We start from the raw sequence: 21417 nt of genomic DNA on the forward strand, positions 1-21417 counted from the left end.
GCCGAGTACGACAGGCCGTGCTCGACAAAAGCGGAGCACAAACGGGATAAATGCTCAAAACAAACTGCTATATCTCCATAAAATGTGCAATACCACCTCAATATGTGAAGTAATAACGTGCAATAGTAAATAGGCTGTAAAAATCCAGTGCAATTTGTATTTTTTACTTATATTTTTTCCAGTGTAATTTGTGTATATTATGTTTACTACTATTTGATGTGTACTTTTATTTCGTGTCATAACTATATGCTTCACACTGAGTCGACTGCACCTTAAATTGTAGTAATGCTTAGTATTTATGTAAAAAAAGGGATTGTTACAATATATATTTATCTGATCTTATCTAGTGCTCAAGAGATGTTCGTCATGTTAGGGAATACTTCTCAAAATCAGAAATGATAAAGCAACTAGATTCAACAAGGCAATTATTTTTACTACCTTTACACATCCTCTTCAAAATAAATTTTCTACCATCTAAATTGAGTAGTTATCTTAAAAAACTGCTCAATTTAAGATACAAATGATATTTCAGTTTTTCTCTGTTAATAAATAAAAAAATGAGGAAGAAATTTACTTGATTTTAGCTAATGGCTAAACTATAACAAAGAGTGAAAAATTTTAAGGGGGTCTTAATACTTTCTCTTCCCACTGTAGGGAGCTTGGCGTGTTGAAAAGAACATACCAGAACTGCAGCTCCATCTCTGACATCCTCTAAATGCATGTTTTATTTTATCACTTTGGGTGAGCCAGTCCTTAAATTCTTAATTTTCAAGCCAAATATCTTAAAATGTACACTTGCCCAGTATGTTTGGTAAGTTAGTGTAAGACATATGTTGACACTGACCTCGTTCTAGAGTCTAGAGTCTAGAGTCTACCACATTTTTTGAGCAGGTGAGGTTTTGAGAAAAGCAAACACACTCATTGGGAACAAAGTATCATACCAGCAGCTTAAAATGAAATAAAATGATTGAATCTACTTGAATGACACATATTATCATAGACTGTGAATATTAATAGATAAGATAAGATGATCCTTTATTAGTCTCACAAGTAAGAAATTGTCACATTGTCATGGCAGGAATTGGACAGTACAAAATAAGAGCAGCAAAAGACAATAGCACTATGTCGATGTTATATATGATATAAATATAATATAATACCCTATGTTATATATAAAATAAAACTTCACTGTACAAATAAGCAAATAAGTAGAATAGCAAAATAAAACAGTGAATGTAAGTTGAAAAGATGTCAGTATGGGTGGTAGTAGCCTAGTGGGTAACACACTCGCCTATGAACCAGAAGACCTGGGTTCGAATCCCACTTACTACCATTGTGTCCCTGAGCAAGACACTTAACCCTAAATTGCTCCAGGGAGACTGTCCCTGTAACTACTGATTGTAAGTCGCTCTGGATAAGGGCGTCTGATAAATGCTGTAAATGTAAATGTAAATATACATAAAAATATATATTTGTAATATTTTACATATGTACAGAGTGGGTAGATATACACATATTGCACTTAAGAAAAATGGAAATGGTGTACTGGATGTGTATGTTTGTGTTGGTCAGCTGTTGTAGAGCTTGACAGCGTTTGGCAGGAACGACCTACTGAATCTTTCATCCCACATCGTGGGTGCTACAGACTGCCACTGAAAGTTCTCCTGCATGGGGTGGGAGATGTTGTCCACCATTCTCCTGTCCCTCACCACCTCCACTGGGTCCAGAGGGCATCCTAGAACAGAGCTGCCCCTCCAGATCAGCCTGTTCAGTCTTTTCCTGTCCCCAGCAGAGATGCTACCTCCACAGCAGACTACACCAGAAAAGATGGCTGAGGCCACCACATAGTCATAAAAGGTCTTCAAGAGTGGACCCTTCACCCCAAAATACCTGAGCCTCTGCAGCAGGTACAGCCAGCTCTTATAAGTATATTTCTTCTTTCTTGTGTCTTTTATTTTCTTATTTTCTAGAGACTTTTATTTTGTTTTTGAGACCCGGTTCAGGTCTCTTGGACACATGGTGTGAGTTGTGAGAGGTGCGTGGGGTTTGTGTGCAAAAAGTTATTTCTTTCATTTTAATTTGTGTACATATTAGGACTATTTTGCATGTGTGTTATTTTGTGAATATTTTTTTATGTTCTTTTAATACTGTATATTGTAGAGAGAGGTGCAGAAAAACGCGATGTGTGACGCGATATTCTGACGCGATATTCTGACGCGACCTTGCTTTTTGTACAGAATACACTTTGCACAGAAAATCTCTTGGGTGTCAGCTCATCATTTGTGGTTCAAGAAACAAAATCAAAAAGTTACACAACGCAGAAGAAGAACCGCTACACTATGATGACTTTCACCTTGATATTTTAGCGTGGATGTATATCTAGCCGAATTGCACTGTAGGGGGCGAGAACGAGTCAAACGTGACGTGGTAACATGGATGCAGCTATTTAACTGAATAAACAGTTGGTAAACACAAGACAATCTTATTGAACATAATTTATTTTCATCACCAATTATCATAGTAGAACAGCTTTCTCAAGCAGTTTGTGATGCATTTTGGAAACAGGAGATGAGCCACCTGGCTTGAGAAACCCGTTCTCAAAGACTTACTTTTAGTCATTATTTGGGTAGCACACATATTCTGAATGCTTTCGGCAGAATTAAAATGAGCCATTTTAATCTAGATTAATATAGATTAATTTAGATTACTCTAGATTACAGTGAGATTAATCCAAGATTACAGTGAGATTAATCTAGATTAAGAAAATTAATCTATGCCCACCTCTAAAAATATTATTGTTAGATTATCTTATTGATTACTTCACATAATTGCTATGCCTTTTGTAAATCTTTACAAGGGGTTGTCAACAGCAGTGAACGGCAATGTCTGTAGCTGTGAATAGAACAGTTCTCAATTCATTCAAATGTGTTTGCTAGAAAATTAAATATTTTGAAAGTTAGACAATGCTGCAAAGTCTGTAATTTTTACACATTAAACATTTAACTTCTTAATTATCTGTAACTAGACATCTTGCATGTATTAGCTGGGATCAAAAAAGGATTAAAGAAACACAGAAACATACTTATTCCTAACAGCTTTTTACAGAACAAGTGTAAAAAGATGCCAATTTGATATCTATTTGGGGTTAAATATTTTATTTTTCAAACAGTTTTCATTTTAAATGAGATTACAAAAGGGGTGACTGGATACATTGAGTGTTCTTCCATATTCAGGACTTGTTGTAAACTGGATTTGGCCACCTGCTATCTGTTCCTCAAACACCGTGACCTTCACAAAGAGAAAGGTTTCCTTTAATTAGATTCTGTAATTACTGTCTGACAAGTTGTACAAGTTGAAAAATAGCACTTCAATGACAAATGTTCAAATTGTGAAATATCATTTTCTTGGCATCCTGTTGAATGCAAACCTGATTATTTCCACTTTTCAGGAAGGGTGCAGGCAGGTAGAGGACATGCTGAGGCCCAATGAACCAGTAGCGACCTAGAAGATGCCCATTCACAAATACCACTCCTTTGTTCCATCCCTGCTGATGAGACATGTGCTCAGGAAACATCTTAGAATTCATGAGTGTGTGCTTATTCCTGATTGATTTACTTTACACTAATTACATTTACACTAATTTTCTACTTCCTGGGCAGAGCACCAGGCCACTGCCAGGCACAAACATCAACATCATGGTGGGAGGAGGCTGGGACCACAACAGAGAACCATGCCAACATGGGAAGGGCATACAGGCTCCACGCGCATAAGGCCGGGACCCAGATTCTAGCCCCCAAATTTGGACGTGTGATGACACAATTCTACGGCAGTTCCAGCTCAGTCACTTACCAGCAGCTTCACAAACGTATCTCTGGCATGGCCATGCACGGTTAGATTTCCCTGGAAGAACCCAGGACATGTGGGAATCTCACTCACAGTTTTCCATTTCCCTGTCTTCAATCTAAGTCCAACATTTTATAGTTAGTACAATCAATCAGAAATGATTTGTTACCTACTGCTTGTGAAACAGTTCTGAGATGGTCCAACCTGTCTAAAAAGCTTGGTGTCATATCCAGTGAGTACACAGTGAATCCCTTCACAGGGATGTGGTTCAGTGCAATGTCTCCAACAAGTCCTGGAGGAAGACAGGAGTGATTTCACCACCACCAACCAGCACACCAGACAACAAACATCACATGGCAGTATTCTAATAATCTCCTTCTTACCTTTCCTCTGATAATCAAGGGCGTCACCATAGTTTACTCTCCCAAGGTTTTCAACAAGCAAACTTAATGTTTGCTCAACCTGTAGTAAGCACATCATCAACAAGCTATTGGTATCTTTTGATACTGTGAACTGATTTCAGACCATAAATGATCTGAAATTATCTGACATGCATCACTCCAGTCATGACATTTTGCGGGAGAAACATAGAAACTGAGGACCCATTTACCCCATTAGTTTAATAACACAGTATGGTTTGCTTCAGTAACATTCTTCTGCTATAAATTATTGTCCTCAAACTGGATTACTGACTGGTCACAACTGTCACAGAAAAAAACTGCATTTATATTTAATTTATATTCTGCTCCATGTCTTTCCTGTGTTTTTATAATTTCTTATATCTTTACCAGCATCATACCTTCCTCTCAGGCAGTGTCAGCTCCTGGGATCTGTAATCCAGAACACCAACAAACTGCATGTTCACAAACACCTTAAGAGGACAAAAGTATTAATGTAAAGTATTAATACTTAATCACTGACATCATAAAATCCATTTTAAAATGCGAAAGTGATTGTTTTTGTCATTGTTTTGTCGTAGCACACAGTGCACACATGAAATGTGTCCTCTGCATTTAACCATCACCCTTAGTGAGCAGTGGGCAGCCATGACAGGCGCCCGGGGAGCAGTGTGTAGTGACAGTACTTTAAATCAGTGGCACATCAGTGTCAGCTTGGCGGTTCAGGATTTGAACCCGCAACTCTTCCTTACCCGCTAGGCCAACACTTCCCCCAATTTAATTTATGTCCCAAGGTAAGAAACCTTAAATTGCATGTTGTTCCCTCTGAGGTACAAGGGACGTCTAACCCTAAATATATTTGGAAAGTTCATTTAATAATTCTTAGACCTAACAACTAGATCAATAATTACACAGTAGTCACGATAATGTGCGTATTGAAGTGTGAAACAGGTGTGGTACCAGGGCTCGGTCCCGAATGTTGTTTCTGGAGTTCAGAGTGCCTCCTGTAGTGATGGTGGTCTCATACAGGGTGTAGCCATAGGATTGACCATTTCCCTTATGGACAGGAAGACTCTCCATGTTTATAGGGTCCAGTGATTTGAAGGGCTGAAGAACAATCATATGATTCCTCATGATCATTTTCTAACCACTTTACTTCTTAAAGGAGCATATTGAAGCTAAATTGTCCTCACCGTCTCAGTAAACTGCAGACTCTCCCACAGGGGGATGTGGTGAGACACAGGAACTGTTTCATACGCCTTCCTGGATTGGGGTAAGGGAGGCTCAGGTAATTTCTCCTCTGTGAAAAGAAAGATACAATATGCCATAACAGATGATGTCTGTGGTCATCATTACAGTATACTCACTAAACATAACACAGGCAGACAAACTTTGGTAAATTTTGAGCAGGTTCCTCAGGAGATGGTATTTTGCAGTGTAATCACCACATTCTGATAATGGAGCATCGTAATCTGGAGCAAAGAAGACATTCTGATGTAAGTGAAATTAGACAGCAGGTGAACATGGAAATGGCAATCCTCTTGTGTACTTAAAAGGACTTTAAAATCTGATGTTTTTAATTGTTTTCATGATATTTCCATGCTTTATTAGAAGACATTGATGGTAAAATTGCCGTTCAAACGCACCGTAGCTACTTATTTGAGGTTTATATGTTCCAAAATCCACAGCTCCACTCATGAAACCAAAGCTGGTGCCACCATGGAACATGTACAAATTGATGGATGCACCATGTTCTAGGAGCTCTCTCACCACGTTGACCATTTCTGCAAATCAGAGGATGGGACAACCATATTGTGTAACGTTTAATAAAAAGTATTTAGAAAATCCAATCAATTTATAAAAGGCAATCGTTTTGTAAATGTTTGTGATATATTCTACTGTTTAAAGTTTAATACATTCCTAGTGATTCAAACAACCCTTCTGTTTATTTATCAATCACTGCAGTTTATTTTTTTGTTCTTTATATTTGTATTGTTATACAGTGCATCTGGAAAGTAATCACAGCACATAACATTTTCAAAAATTGGATTGACCATAGACACTGAGGGTTTGAGATAAAGGAAGAGCAGAGTTTATTTGAACAGAAATAAAATGGATAAGCCTCCCTGTCAGTGGTTCTGATATGTGTCCAACAAGACTTCAGGTCACCGCTGCCCCCTTGTGACCTTCGCCTTGCTTGGATCAATGCAAATCTCCCAGTTCATGGGCAGACAATCCTCTGGGGAATACTCTTGAGCTGCACTCGATATTGTTTGGCACAGCCCACAGGCACACACTCACGGCACAGTCCAGTTTAGTTAATGCACAGGAAATGGGGAAACATCTCTGGCTACATGTTGGAGAACCGCTCTTCTCTCTACTGGTCCAGCCTGCCTTATGATGAGTCCTTATGAGGTTTCTTTCATTAGGGTCATATGCACCAGCTGTGTGCGCCTTGCGAAATGGATTAATCTCAAATAATGACAACAACAAAAGTGTACTTGAGGTTTTGGCAAATTTATAAAAAAATAAATACATTGAGAAAGCACATGTACATAAATATTCACAGCCTTTGATGCTGTTTCCCCTGATCATCCTTCCCCTGAGATGTTTCTTAGATCTTAGTCCACCAGTCGAGAAAAAGTTGATTGGACACAGTTTGAAAAGGCACACACCTGTCTATATAAGGTCCCACAGTTGACAGTTTATGTCAGAGCACAATCCAAGCAAAGGAATTGTCCGTAGACCTTTGAGACAGGATTGTCTCAAGGCACAAATCTGGTGAAGGTGACAGAAAAATTTCAATGAGCACAGTGGCCATCATCCGTTATGTGAAAGGAGATCAAAGCCACCAGGACTCTTCATAGAGCTAGCCGGCCACCTAAACTGAGTGATCAGGTGAGAAAGGCCTTAGTCACGGAGGTGACCAAGAACCCCATGGAGAGGGGTGGGAGAATCTTCTTGAAGGACAACCATCTCGGCAGCAGAGTGGCCTGTAGAGTGGCCAGATGGAAGCCACTCCTTAGTAAAAGGCACATGGTAGCCCACCTGGAGTTTGGCAAAAGACACCTGAAGGACTCTCAGAACATGAGAAACAAAATTCCCTGGTCTGATGAAACAATACTGACGCCTGGCACCACTCTTCGGTGCCAGGCGTCATGTTTGGAAGAAACCAGGCACCACTCATCACTAGGCCAATACCTGCATCCCTACAGTGAAGCATGGTGGTGGCAGCATCATGCTGTGTTGATGTTTTTCAGCTGCAGGAATTGGGAGACTAGTCAGGATAGATGGAAAGATGACTCCAGAAATGTACAGACACATCCTGGATGAAAACCTGCCCCAGAGCGCTCTTGAACTGGGGTGGCGGTTCATCTTTCAGCAGGATAACAACCGTATGCACACAGCCAAGCTATCAAAGGAGTGGTTTCAGGACAACTCTGTGAATGTCCTTGAGTGGCCCAGCCAGGGCCCAGACTTGAATCCAATTGAACATCTCTGGAGAGATCTTAAAATGGCTGTGCACCGATGTCCTGAAGCCACTCCTTTGATAGCTTGGCTGTGTGCTTACGGTTGTTATCCTGCTGAAAGATGAACCGCCACCCCAGTTCAAGAGCGCTCTGGGGCAGGTTTTCATCCAGGATGTGTCTGTACATTTCTGGAGTCATCTTTCCAGGATAGATGGCTGTGTACCAATGTTTCCCATCCAACCTGATGGAGCTTGAGAGGTGCTGCATAGAGGAATGAGTGAAACTGAAGGGGTGGCATCATAATCAAAAAAAATTGAGGCTGTAATTGCTGCCAAAAGAATTTAGCAAAAGCTGTGATTACTTACGGTACAGGCCAAAGGTTTGGACACACCTTCTCATTCAATGTGTTTTCTTTATTTTCATGACCATTTACATTGGTAGATTCTCACTGAAGGCATCAAAACTATGAATGAACACATGTGAACACAAGGTCTTTTGCTTTTGTTCTGGGATTGAAATGCACATTCCACACCAGAACACATTCATCTCTGGGACACAGGAGCCGTCTCCTTCCTGAGCGGTATGATGGGTGGACATTCCCATGTTGCATATAATTGCGTATAATTGTTTGAACAGATGAACGTGGCAACTTCAGCCATCTGGAAATTGCTCCTAAGGATGAACCAGTCTTGTGGAGGTCCACAATTCTCTTCCTGTTGTCTTGACTGATTTCTTTAGACTTTCCCATGGTGTCACAAGAGGAAGCAGTGTGTTGAGGTGTGCCTTAAAATACATCCACAGATGTGCCTCCAATCAACTCAAGTGGTGTCAGTTCACCTATCAGACACTTCCAAAGCCATGACATCATCTGAGCATTCCCAAATAGTTTAAAGGCATAGTAACCTTAGTGTATGTAATCTTTTGACTATGAAGAAAGTAATAAAAAATCTTGAAAAATTCTCTCACACATTATTTTGATATTTAGCAAATAGAAATTATTTTGTGAATCCGAACGGGACAAAAACTGAAAGGGTTTTGTATGATTTAATATCAGACAGTAAAAAAAAAAGTTATAAGTTATATTCAGTGTATGTAAACTTTTGGGTTCAACTGTAACATCTGTGAATACTTTCCAGATGCACTGTACATCATTACACTTTTTCTACATACCCTTAGCTTGAAATACATGGTGTGGTTCCCCCCACACATCAAACCATCCTGACCAATACTCCATCACAAGCAAGGGCTGTTCGGGCTGTATAAACAGAAAAGAATACATAACAGCTTTAACCCTTCATTCTTTCCACAACTTAATTAATACAAAATAAAGAGACAGTTGTTATTACCTGCATGTTGGCCAGGTACTGCATGGTCCCATATGAAAGCTTCTGTAGGTTTATTGTCCTGAGGGCTATGGTAAAGCATAAATAAAGAATTCTGTTACACAATTGTTGTAAAATTAGTAAAAGTTAAGATAACTAAAAGGTTATCTTAAGGACCCTGGAAGATCATGAGAGATTATGTAAAGATAAATTATGTTAGATAGGACTATATAATAGGGAAGTGGTGGCCTAGCAGTTAAGGAAGCGGCCCTGTAATCAGAAGGTTGCCAGTTCGAATCCCGATCCGCCAAGGTGCCACTGAGGTGCCCCTGAGCAAAGCACCATCCCCACACACTGCTCCCCGGGCGCCTGTCATGGCTGCCCACTGCTCACTAAGGGTTACATTTGATGATGGGTTACATTTCATTGACAATCACTTCAATGACACAATGACAATCACTTCACTTTCAACTTCCATAAAGCTGTGCACCTCTCAGCTATGTGGAGTGCTTCAAATTGAGCCTCAGTATCATGAAAGTTCCCAGGCTGAGGTTCCTGTACCAAAGAAGGTGTAACACAGTGCCCCATCGGACTACAGGCCAGTAGTATTCACTTCACATAGCATGAAGAGAGACACACTCCACCCCCTGGTTAGGTGGCACAAGATTCCCTCCAGTTCATCTAGAAGGCCAAGATTAGTGTGGATAATGGAGTGGATGTGGAGAATTTTTAGGACTACAATTACCTGGGTGTGCACATTGACAACTTCTAAAGTCTGAAACACCATGTTGCGGATGTTCTATGAGTCTGTTGTGGCCAGTGCTATGCTTATATACTATGCTGTGCTGAGGTGGCAGCATGAAAGGGTCAGACAGGAAGGGTCTTGACAAACTGATCAGAAAAGCCAGTTGAGGAACTGGACAACATGGTAGCTGTGGCTGAAAGGAGAACATTGTCCATTATGGACAGAAGTCTGGACAATGTAGATCACTTTCATATTATGCCAGATGCGATGGCTTGTTGTATCATGATGCATGTTCTTTCAAAGAAAATTACCTCCCTCCACACCCCCACATTTTAGGCCTTCACGGTTGTCTGATGTCAGCAAAAGCTCTGATATTCCCCTGGACAGCAGAGCCTGAAACAGTAAGAAGGAATGGTGGTTTTTAAGGTTCCTTTAAGTGCTGAGCATTATGTTATGCTGAATATAATCAAACTGACAGGGAAAAATAAATGCAATTTCAATGGATTTATGTACTGGCATGTTCTCCTTTTTCATAAGCAATAGAACATCTTGAGGCTTTATCAGCCAGCAGGAACAATGCCTAATGAGACACATGGTTTCCTAAACACTCAATAATGTGAGTGGGATTAAAAATTTAACATGCTATTATACTACTGTTGACTGAGTTCAGATTCAGAAAACTTTATTCTTCAGAAAAGAAAATTGCTTTCCTGAAATTGATTTCCTGGCCTGGATGAATCCCTTACCTGCAGCTAAGAGGATAATATATTTTATAGTGTTATTGCATCTTTTTTTTCTGCCAATGGTACCATCCTTTCTGAAATTCGAACGTACCTCTTTAATAAAGGTCATGTAGTGTTTGTCCTTTGAATATGAGCCATACTCATTTTCCACTTGGAAAGCAATGATTGGTCCTCCTCTGCTAAACTAAACACACAGAAAAAAAAACATATTTCTTATAGCATTGTCTACAATATAATTATAAAGACATGGAAGAGCTTTGAGACACCGTTTCAAAACTGAACCTCCTTTGGTCAAACAGTCACCTGCAGCTGTGCAACTTTGGGTATGAGCTTGTCAAAGTAGGTCTCAACAGCATTGGTGAAGCCACTGTAGGTTGTTCTCAGTCTCATGTCTTTGTCCCGTAGAAGCCAACTGAAGAGCAGTATTAAAGAATTAAGAGTAATCGCTGAGAAAAGTGCCTGCTGGGATATGGGTATAGCATGGTCAGACATGATTTGGTCACCTGAATATCCTAGATCTCAGTAGATACTGACCTTGGTAGACCTCCCAGGTCCCATTCAGCACAGATATAGGGTCCTGGGCGGAGAATTACCCACAAACCCAGCTCTGAGGCCAGGTTAATATAAGATCTGCAGATCAACAGAATAGGGGTACTGATAAAGATGACTTAAACAAGAACAGGAGCTTCTGGGGATATGAAATGCGATTGTTTTATGTTAAGATGTGTTAGATTGTTAATGCAACATGCCTTTAAAGGCATTCAATAATTGGAAAACTTTCTCACTCTATGTCGAGCTGCCCTTTAAACAGGAACAAGCCTCTTTCAGGCTCATGCAGATTCCAAGGGACGTATCTGAGGACAACAAGATAATACCCAAGGGTTAGTGCTGAAATTATCATGCAATCTTTCCATAAAAAAGGAACGATGTGTACTGTTGTGAACCAGTGTGTAGATGTAAAGGCTGGAAAGAAAAAATTATTTGGCAGTTTCATGGACCAATGTAGATGTTTTGGAATTGGATATTGTTATTGCAGCAGATCCAGAATCTGTGTTATTCTGGAAACCCTCTTAAAAAAGTAATGGATGTGTACTAACCATGAATTCAACATCTGTCTATAGAAAATGCAAGATTTCATTTAGCAATCATTTTAAAGCAAGCACAATGTCACAAGAAGTGTCAGGAGGTGCATTAGCGGACATAGCTGCAGTCACAAGGGGGGGGGGGGGGGGGAAAGCCGTTTGTGGGGGAGAATGGATTGAGAAACAGAATGAGTGGTGGAAGGGGAAATGGGGGATAAAGAAGCTGCAGCAGCACGTAGTTTGGGAGCGTGTGACACACACGGAGATGTGGGAGAAGATGCCTTTACCGGGGTGGTGGAGTAATAGAAGGTGGTCAGGTTAAGATGGTAAATCAGAAGTTTTTTTTGTTTCTGCCAGTGATGTGGAAAATCAGATGAGTGGTCAAGCTCATCGCTCAAGCTCATGAGGCTGGTAGTTGCCTATGAACCAGTAGACCCGGGTTCAAATCCCACTTACTACCATTGTGTCCCTGAGCAAGACACTTAACCATAAGCTGCTCCAGGGGGGGACTACTGTCCCTGTAACTACTGACTGTAACTCTGGATAAGGGCGTCTGAAAAATGCTGTATATGTCATCATCAGGTTTGGACGTTGGGTAGGTTGAATCAGTCAGAAGAGGCACAAGTGGAGTGTTCAGGCGAGTCGGCAACGGGAAACACAAGAGATGGTACAGGAGAGGGCAATACGAAAGGGAGAATTGAGGATACAGAAAAGGGTTCATTTTGTTAGTCAGATGATTAAAAAGGTTTACAACAGCACTGGGCGACAAAGTTTACATCGTTCTGTGACACAAGGTCAAAAAACTGTTCTATCATGCATCTCCTGACTCTTCTGTATATAGTAGAAATATAGCAAAGATACAATGTTATCTGTGGTTCAAACAGATATGATGCAGAATGTATTTTTCTGATTAAGTTCACTTTGAAATGTGCTTACGTGCTCACAGTGTTGATGCCACAGGCTCTCATCTTAAGCAGACGATCCCTCCAGTATGCTCTAGGTACTCGGAAGTAATGGATGGAGCCACCAAGGATTCGAAATGGAACGTCCTGTAAGGTGAACTGTCCAGAATTGGCTTTCAGACCCTCCCTCTCACTCATTGTCGTCTTTTGCCTATGAGGAAGGGGAGAGCAATTACTTTTAATTTGAATTTTAAAATGAGTTATGTATATGTTTTTAGGGGACTGTACAGCACTACAGGAGAGAAATGCATAAACCAATACAGATTAATCTCCATACTTGGGAATCATATAACCTTAAAATTGGTTATATGGTCTAGATCCCTCCAGAGACAAAGCATAATGATTAACATTTTGGAGAGCGTACTGCGGGCAGCAATGACCAGTTAAAACCAGTTAAGGTTTGAGTGTTATAACTTTTAAAGATTTACAGCAAATCACAGTAACCGATTTGTCATGTTGCTACAGCACTACTATGTAAAGATAATTTGGATTTGTCTGAGTTTGGCAGGAAGTATATCAGTGATTTTGGTATGGGGTATGTGAGACATAGCAGATTGTACTAATTAATAATAAGGGTAGCCTAAAGTGGCTAAGGAAGCGGGTTAAAATCCTGAAGGTACTGCACCATATGCTGTGTATCGCAATGACAAAGCAATCCCTTCCCTAATTCTAGAAATGTATTGATGAACAATGTATTGATGGGCTCTTTGAAATAAAAAATAAACTCATTGCGAATGTGCACTTAGGTCCTTTTGCCTTGGCTTCTTCCATCTCAACATTACATAGCTGCCGGTTTAAGTTGCATGTTAATCCTGAGTCCTGACATTGCTGAAATATGAAACTGAAAGTGTTTTTGTCAGAATGGGCTTCTCCGGATCTGGAGTTCGGACTGGAGTTTTGTGTTTGTCCTGTGTTATTATGTTTCCTGATTGTTCTCACCTGTGTCTGCCTGTATAAAGCTGCCCTGTTTGTGTCTGTTTGCCGTCGGGTCATTGTTACGCTACGTTTCCATTGTCTTGTTCATTACGTATTAAACCCGTCTCATGACATCGTGCGCATGTATCGTCGTCTTCTTCCTCACCGTGTCCAGCCGTCATGACGGTTTGTGTTTTTTCCTGTGTATTTTTTTTGCTTTTCTTTCTTCCCCACTCTGGTTGTATATGGATGTCTCTATTTGCTGTTCTTTAACAATACAAAACAAAAATTATTTCATTGCATTCAGTACCAGTCAAATGTTGTGACACGCCTTCACATTCAATGGTCTTTTTTCTACATTGTAGATTATAAAAGACATTCAAACTATGAAAGAACACATTTGGAATTATGTAGAAAACATATCAGAGTATGCTTTATATATTAGATTCTTCAAAGTTTGCTTTGATGACAGCTTTGCACACTCTTGGTATTCTCTTAAATCAGCCTCATGAGGTCATGTACAATACAGTACTTGTTGGATGCTTTGCCTTCACTCTGTGGCCCAACTCATCCCAAACCATTGCAATTGAGTTTAGGTCAGGTGATTGTGGAGGCCAGGTCATATGATGCAGAACTCCACCACTCTCTCTCTTGGTCAGATAGCATACATATAGGGGTGTTTGTTCTGATGAAAACAAATGATGGTCCCACTAAACCAGGAGGGAAGGTCTTGCTGGTTAAGTGTGCCATGGATTTAAATAAATCGGCAACACTGTCACCATCAAAGCACCCAGCGAAAGCTGAGATGCACTCGTAGATCGAACGGTGGAGACTCACCCACCGCGTCATCTTGCAATTGGGTTATACTTCTCCTCTGACATTTGCTCTCATCTCATTATGTTGCTGCAACGTGTCAACTGAGATGTGTCTGCTACTTGTATCTAATGTATCTAAATGCATCTAAAATGTAAAACTGTCGTAGTCAGGATACTGCCCGGTACTTCTGGCCGGGATTTCATGTTTGCCTTGTCTTGTGTTGCTTGATTACCTTGATTGTTTTCATCTGTTATTATAAGTATAAATGTATCCTTGTTGTGCATTGTCCTTGTTTGGTCTTTGGGAATTTTACTATTTCATAGTGAACTTTGACATTGTCATTGAGTCAAGCAATTGTGTAAAATTTCCCCTGCCCAAATGGATGCTTGACAAAAACATCACATTTTTCCTGTGTTCCTTAATAATTGGAGTTTGTCAGTATTCGTTTAAAATATTCAAAGTGAAAAAAATAAAGAAACCGTTAAACGAGAAGACATGTCTGAACGTTTGACTGGTACTGTATGTATGGAAAAAATGATCAACCATGTGATGCCATAACCTTGTTTGTCTCCCTGTCTTAGTTATTAGTCTCCCAATTAGACTCTTCATTTGTACCTACTGTATATAAAGCAATTAATAATCTCCATTCCTGGTCACTCACTGGCCTGTGGTGCATGTGCCTATGTAGTATTCTGTTTCATTTCAGTTCAGACTCGCCTGAGAGTCAATGGGTTGGACTTACAGATAATAATAAATTCAAAAAGCTTAATAAATTCAATGTGCATCCACTACATTAAGGACTGTCAGTAGGTCAAGGCTTTTAGCAACCTCCCATGAATGAATATGAAGGCCATGGATGGCAGGCTTTGCAATGCGGTCTCTGGTACTTTTTTGTGCACGTTTAGTCACTCAGACCACACATTTTTTTCCAGATATCAATTGCTAGACATTAGGCAGACATCTCAAAAAGGTTTTCAGGGATCCTGATCACAACTTCAAGCCTGAAGTCAAAACAGAAGTCAAAACCTGCAGGATGTTTTTGAAGCAGCTTCTCATAATCTGGATAAACTGACAGACACTGTGACATCATTTATCGTTTTTGTGAAGATCTGTGTGTGCCAACCAAGATCATCTGCACATACAACAAAAAACCAGGGAGATCAAAGTGGCTAAAAGAAGCAAAAATAGTTGAAAAATAGTTCTCAGCCAACAACCCTGTGTGGAGTTGGTCTCTGTCTTGTATTGGTCTCGGACAATAGCGGTCTTAATGGGATGAGGTAAAAAAAGAAAAAAAGAAAAAAACAAACAAACATATATATATATATATATATAGTATTTATACTGTATTTTTACTGATCAGTATTTATTACTCGTCTAAATTCAAATGCAACCAGTCAGATGCCTCTATTTTAAAAACGTTCCATTGTATACATTTTCTCAATGGACACTGCCAGCGTTTCACACTGCACACACATCAAACACAAGTTGGCAAAGAAATGTCCGGAAATGGCCGCAAAGTCTTTTTTTGACACGGGCCGTGGCCCAGGCTGGCATCATGGGCATTTGAAAAATAACGTATTTTTGCATGTGTGCCTTTTTCTATTGGCCATTAGCGGCTGGCTGTATGACTATTTTGTGGAACTGCTTTGACGTAGGCAGCTGGGACAACTGGGACAACTTTCTCTCCAAAGCACCATGTAAGGTAACTTATTACAAGATTGTTGCCTAGCTCCATGTTTCTTGTTGTAAAACTATAAGGAAAAACTAAATCTGACAAAGAATGTTGTGTATGCAAATAGTACAGTACCATGAAATGGAAAAAAAAAACGATCCTGTGCGCACAAGTTAGTGAAAGGGAAGTGATTGTCATTGTGAAACACTGCAGCACATAGTGACACAAAGAAATGTGTCCTCTGCTTTTAACAATCACCCTTAGTGAGCAGTGGGCAGCCATGAAAGGTGCCCGAAGAGCAGTGTGTGGGGTTGGTTCTTTGCTCTTCAGATTGCACCTCAGTGGCATCTTGGCCGTTTGGGATTTAACAATTTTCTGTACCAGGGTCTGTGAGTGCAAGTTTAGGACAGTTATTTAATATTTCTAATGCTGACCCCTCAGAATCCAACTCGGCTATAAAACTGTGGAGAATAGTATAAAAAAACTCTCTCTCTCTCTACACACAAAAGCACTGTATTAAAACCACTACAACTTACCACGCTGAAAGAGGCATGGCACAATAGAGGTTAAAAGAAAGAAAAGTTTCTAATTTATTAACACAGATAAATTATTATTGCAGTTACATGTAAATATTGTATATAAAAAAGGTACCAATGTTACAGAGAAAACAAAAATGAAAGACAGGAGGAAAAGATAAAGACAGAAAAGCCTGAACCAAGCTTCAGAGGCATCGCCTAATCCAGGAGAAAAATGGTTTTGCCTTTTGACAAAGATATGGAAATGGAGGTTTTGAACCTCTACGCAAAACAAAGGTGCAGAAACGTCATGGCCCTGCGATGTCCCATCTTACACAGCTAATATCTCTCAATTTTTTTCTGCACTTTGTGAACATCCATCTATAACCATACATTTTCCCCTGTTCTTGTAATTGTTGCTGGATAATCAATAACACAACCTAAGTCTGTGTGGTCCTTCCATTGGCTTTCAGTAAGCACAGAAAATGAGTCTGACTGAATAGAATCTCGTGTCTAAGTGCAAGAGCAGCAATCATTTAACTCTATGACCTTCCAAAATGAAAAAAAACATTTAAGAGACGTAAATGAATTTAGAGTAAATAATTTTAAATAACCTGTGTGTAGCTCATGGTACTTTAGGCTCCATACATCAGTGAACCAGCAATTTTTTTTACTAATGCCAGTATGATGAATTTGCTAGAAGTGTCAGTGAACATTTTCTTCAGTTCAATGCAATTGATCATTACATAGCCATCTCTTTCCTATTTGTTTCCCTTGACGAGGTTTAATAAAATTTGTCTTTGTAACTATATGGGAGATATTAAGTGAGAGACGTATGGACAATTTAACTGAAAAGTTACATGAATTTGAGTAATGGCACTTTACAGCAACACCTTTTTCCTCTAATGTTGATCTGAGTAATGTAATGTAAAGTCTAATCTAGCCCTAGTCTGCTTTAGTCTGCATTCCTTTTGCTGATCAGATTGATTCCATCTTCATCCGCATCTTCAATAGATCCCTGGAGCTGTGTGAAGTTCCCTCCTGCTTTAAACATTTCAGCATAATCCCGGCCCCAAAGAAACCCACCATAACAGGACCAAATAGCTGCAGACCCGTCACCTTGAGGTCTGTGGTCATGAAATCCTTTGAACGCCTGGTTTTATCCCATCTGAAGGACATTACAGAACACCAGCTGGACCCCCTGCAGTTTGCCTACCAGGTCTGTGGATGATGCAGAAGCCTGCATTATATCCTGTGCAGATGACACCACTGCCATTGGACTCATTCAGGATGATGAATCTGAGTGGCCGGTACTCTGGTGCAGTCAGAACAACCTGGAGCTAAACAAGCTAAAGACTATAGAGATAACCGTGGACTTCAAGAGACATCCATCAACAATGTTCCCTCTCACCATATCAGACAGCCCAGTGTCCTCTGTGGAGAATTTCAAGTTCCTGCATACCACCATTTCCCAGAAACTGAGAAAAACATCTCTTCCACAGGATTTGCTGATCCAGTTCTACACTGCAGTCATTGAGTCTGTTCTGTGCTCCTCCATCACATTCTGGTACGGAGCAGCCACTCAGCAGCACAGGAACAGACTGCAACAGACTGTATGAACATTCTATATGGACGGCAGAAAAGATTGTGTCCCCCTGTCCTTCACCCAGGACCCGTTCCTCTCAAGAACCAGGAAAAGGGCAGGGAAGATCATTACAGGTCCCGCATACCCTGGGATACCCAGATGATCTAGAAGCCTTCAGACTAGGACCAGCCGACAGAGGAACAGTTTCTTCAGCTGAACTGTCACACACATTTCAGCTGCAATTGATGTATACTTGTGGTATTACTTCTGTAATCTCTGTATGTTTCTGAACATGAGATATTTGTCTATATTGTATATAACTGTTTTATATTGTTGTGCTTGAAAGACATCATATGTGTTCGCTCCCTGGCCAATAAACACAATTCTGATTCTGAAATATATTAATAAATGAAAACAACATACTTTGCAATAATATTAACATACTTTATATATTAAAATAACTAGACAAAATATTTATGGTCATATACTAAGAGAGTAGATCATTGGAAATTTATCTTTAGAGATCTTTTTTTTAGAGATTTAGAAAAGTATTTCATTAAAAGATATTAAAGTGAAAAGAGTGATGATGCTTTCAGTAAATCCTCTATAATTTGCCAGTATTTTCACCATGTAAATAAAGCAAATAAAGCAAAACCCAATCACCTTACCTCCGTTACAACTGGTCAGATGAGAAGATGGGGTTCCATGGCAGAACTGCAGTCACATCTGTGAGGCATGATCTAGAAAAGCCTATTACAAACAACACAAGGGAGACTATTGTGGCAAAGACAATTCAACTGTTGGTTTTGTTTGCGGTGTGCATAGGTGTTTGTGTGTGAGAGAGTGTGAAAGTGGTTAAATCATGTCATATACAATTATAAAAGATATAATACCTCACCACATTTTTACTATGTCCAGAACTTCTCTTTGGCTATTTTGAGAAATACACTACATTACTAAAAATCCAGTCACCATTGTTAGTCTCCTAAATGTGCTGACTTATCAAACAACCACAACTACTCTGCTTTGATTGGCAGTTATTACTTTTATTGAAGCTTATACTCACAGCCACGTATTATAAACTATGTATAAGAGACAAAAAAAAGTCATGAAAAAATCATTAAAGTAAGCACAACCAGATGGCTGGTAAAGTTTTTATGACAATAGAAATGGTCAGGTGAGGTGTGAACATAATTTTCATCCTGCAAAGAAAAGCTAAACCAGGTATATGCTCAAAAACAGCTCCTGTATTAAGATAGGATTGGTCGGACTTGCTCCTAAAAGAATGCAGACAGCCTCATGGTCATAGTGAATAGCTTTTAAAAGAGGAAGACAGGAAAGCATACCAGGAATCAAAGCAGTTTACTTTCTACCTGACGCAGTTGATGTGACGTGGAAGTGCCGGGTGCATATGGATCATCCAGTTCCTATGATTAAAAAAAAAGAGAGAGTTTGGAGTAAAACACAACAGTGTCAGAAGGTCAAAAGAACATGCTGATCAATGTGCTCCCTTACATCATCCTCGGAGTATTCCATGTTCTCAGCAGCATTGTAGATCTCCATGATCTACATGCAGTTAAGTCAGTTGAAATAGTTGTTAGGAAAAAGTGTTAATAAATTCATACATGAGAAAATGAGAGTTAAAATGTGTGCGTTACCTTATGAACTTTAGACCATACATTAAAAGCTTCATCCATCATTGAAGGGGGAACAAGACTGGATGTAACATTAGATATGGACGGAGAAAGCAGTAGTTTGGCACATAATACTGCAATTGGGGTGGAGTGGATAGATGCCCTTCCTTTTTTTACCCAGCTAGGGATATCAATATAATCACTCATCTAAAATAAGATTGCTTTCATATTGGCAGACCAGTAGTAATATAGAAAGTTGGAAGCCTTATGAACTTTAGAAGCCACAAATGTAAGATGAAGATAACGCTGCATATAATATTTTCACTTTTATGCCATGTCTCAAAAAAGTAGGCTAGTGCATTGGTTGTGAAATTTCATGTAGGTTTCTACATGAGAGAAAGTAGGAGATCTGGTCACCTTAACTTAGTGGCACTAACTCTACACAACTTATGCCATGTCCCAGCTTTCAGACAACTTCACCTGGATGACTGAGAATATTAACAGACATTGCTGAATAGAGTTTTCACCGGTGTTATAAGGAAAAGAAAGTGCAGTTTTAATGATGTAATGATGGTTCTAGAGAGATGGCATCTTATAAATAGCTATAAATTGGTGTACACACTCTGTGCTGTGGTTCTAAAATTTTGATTAATTCTCATGCACTGCTTGTCGTTGTCTAATTGTGAGTTCTAAGGAGAGTTATATTTTATGTTTGCTTATTTGGATGAAGAGTTTTACATTTATGGCATTTGGCAGACGCCCTTATCCAGAGCGACTTGCTTTCATGTCACCATAAAACCAGCAGTTCTGGTTCACTAGGACCCCAACTATGCTCAGATGTAGTTTTTAATTAGTCAGATAAGAAAGTTACAAGTTAGTCTAAGAGTTCTTTAAAAATGAAGGTCTTAAGTTGGTGGGAAGTTAATTTAACCCAGGGGCCAAGACAGAGAAGAGTCTTCCTTGTACGTTCAGCAGTGGAGGGATCAGGCGAGCAGTACTGTAGAGTTGGAGAATACAAGGCGCAGTGTGAGGTATAATAAGGGCTCTGAGGTAGGATGGTGCTTCTCCATGAGACTTCTACATGAGAGATTGGTGACACGGGTTGAGAAGGAGAGTTGGTGGTCTAAAGTTATGCCAAGGTTACATGCAGTTGTAGAAGGAGAGATCTGAGAGATGTTCAGGTAGATAGCAAGATCCTGATATGGTGATGAATCTGCTGGAATGAATATTAGTTTGATTTGGTGGGAGTTTTAGATGATGGGATGAAAATGTAATTTAGACATGCAGAGATTGGAGGAAGCATGTAGATCTGAGGGAAGAAAAGAAAAGATGAGTTGATATGCATCCATTGATATAGCGATTAAATGTTGAGCCCAAGTTGAAATTGTGCTCTTTCTTTTGCCGCTGTTTTCATTGTCTGTTATGCTACTTGGTAAAAGTACCCATCCAATTTAAAATTTACTTTGATTAAATTAGTTACTTTCAATTACTTGATGTAAAAATGTACTAGTCATAAATCCAATACAGCTCTTGTTCAGTTTGAGCAATTGCAATGTATGTAAAAAAAAAAAAAAAAGGTTTTGGCAAATTTATTAAAACTTGTCTGGGGTGCACAATTGTATCTATACAATTCATTTTATTATATTTTCAATTACCTTGTATATACACACCTTCCCCACAACATCTCCTGTACTGTTATTACACTATACATGTAC

The 21417-nt window shown here is 39.5% G+C and overlaps 1 protein-coding gene across 3 annotated transcripts; it reads right to left on the reverse strand.

Moving 5' to 3' along the window:
* Positions 1–3150: 3150 nt before the first annotated feature.
* LOC114769300 (beta-galactosidase-1-like protein 2) lies at positions 3151–20893 on the reverse strand. Of its 3 annotated transcripts, none has more exons than XM_028962189.1 (22): positions 19727–20893; positions 19584–19634; positions 19442–19495; positions 18737–18818; positions 12540–12716; positions 11307–11375; positions 11056–11151; positions 10825–10933; positions 10613–10705; positions 10090–10171; positions 9058–9122; positions 8882–8966; positions 5888–6025; positions 5633–5713; positions 5435–5541; positions 5202–5348; positions 4643–4714; positions 4227–4305; positions 4048–4135; positions 3850–3961; positions 3428–3547; positions 3151–3288 (listed from the first exon to the last, which is right to left on the reverse strand). In XM_028962189.1, the coding sequence occupies exons 5-22, from the start codon at positions 12701–12703 to the stop codon at positions 3178–3180; spliced, it is 1818 nt and encodes a 605-aa protein (XP_028818022.1). In that variant the 5' UTR covers positions 12704–12716; positions 18737–18818; positions 19442–19495; positions 19584–19634; positions 19727–20893; the 3' UTR covers positions 3151–3177. The 3 variants fall into 3 exon arrangements, with proteins under 3 accessions (XP_028818022.1, XP_028818021.1, XP_028818023.1); XM_028962188.1 differs by adding an exon at positions 13647–13747 and having other exon boundaries at positions 19584–20893; XM_028962190.1 differs by having other exon boundaries at positions 3428–3544; positions 19584–20893.
* Between the last annotated feature and the right edge of the window lie 524 nt (positions 20894–21417).

The sequence above is a fragment of the Denticeps clupeoides genome, chromosome 19, assembly GCF_900700375.1.
Source record: "Denticeps clupeoides chromosome 19, fDenClu1.1, whole genome shotgun sequence".
Lineage (NCBI taxonomy): Eukaryota > Metazoa > Chordata > Actinopteri > Clupeiformes > Denticipitidae > Denticeps > Denticeps clupeoides.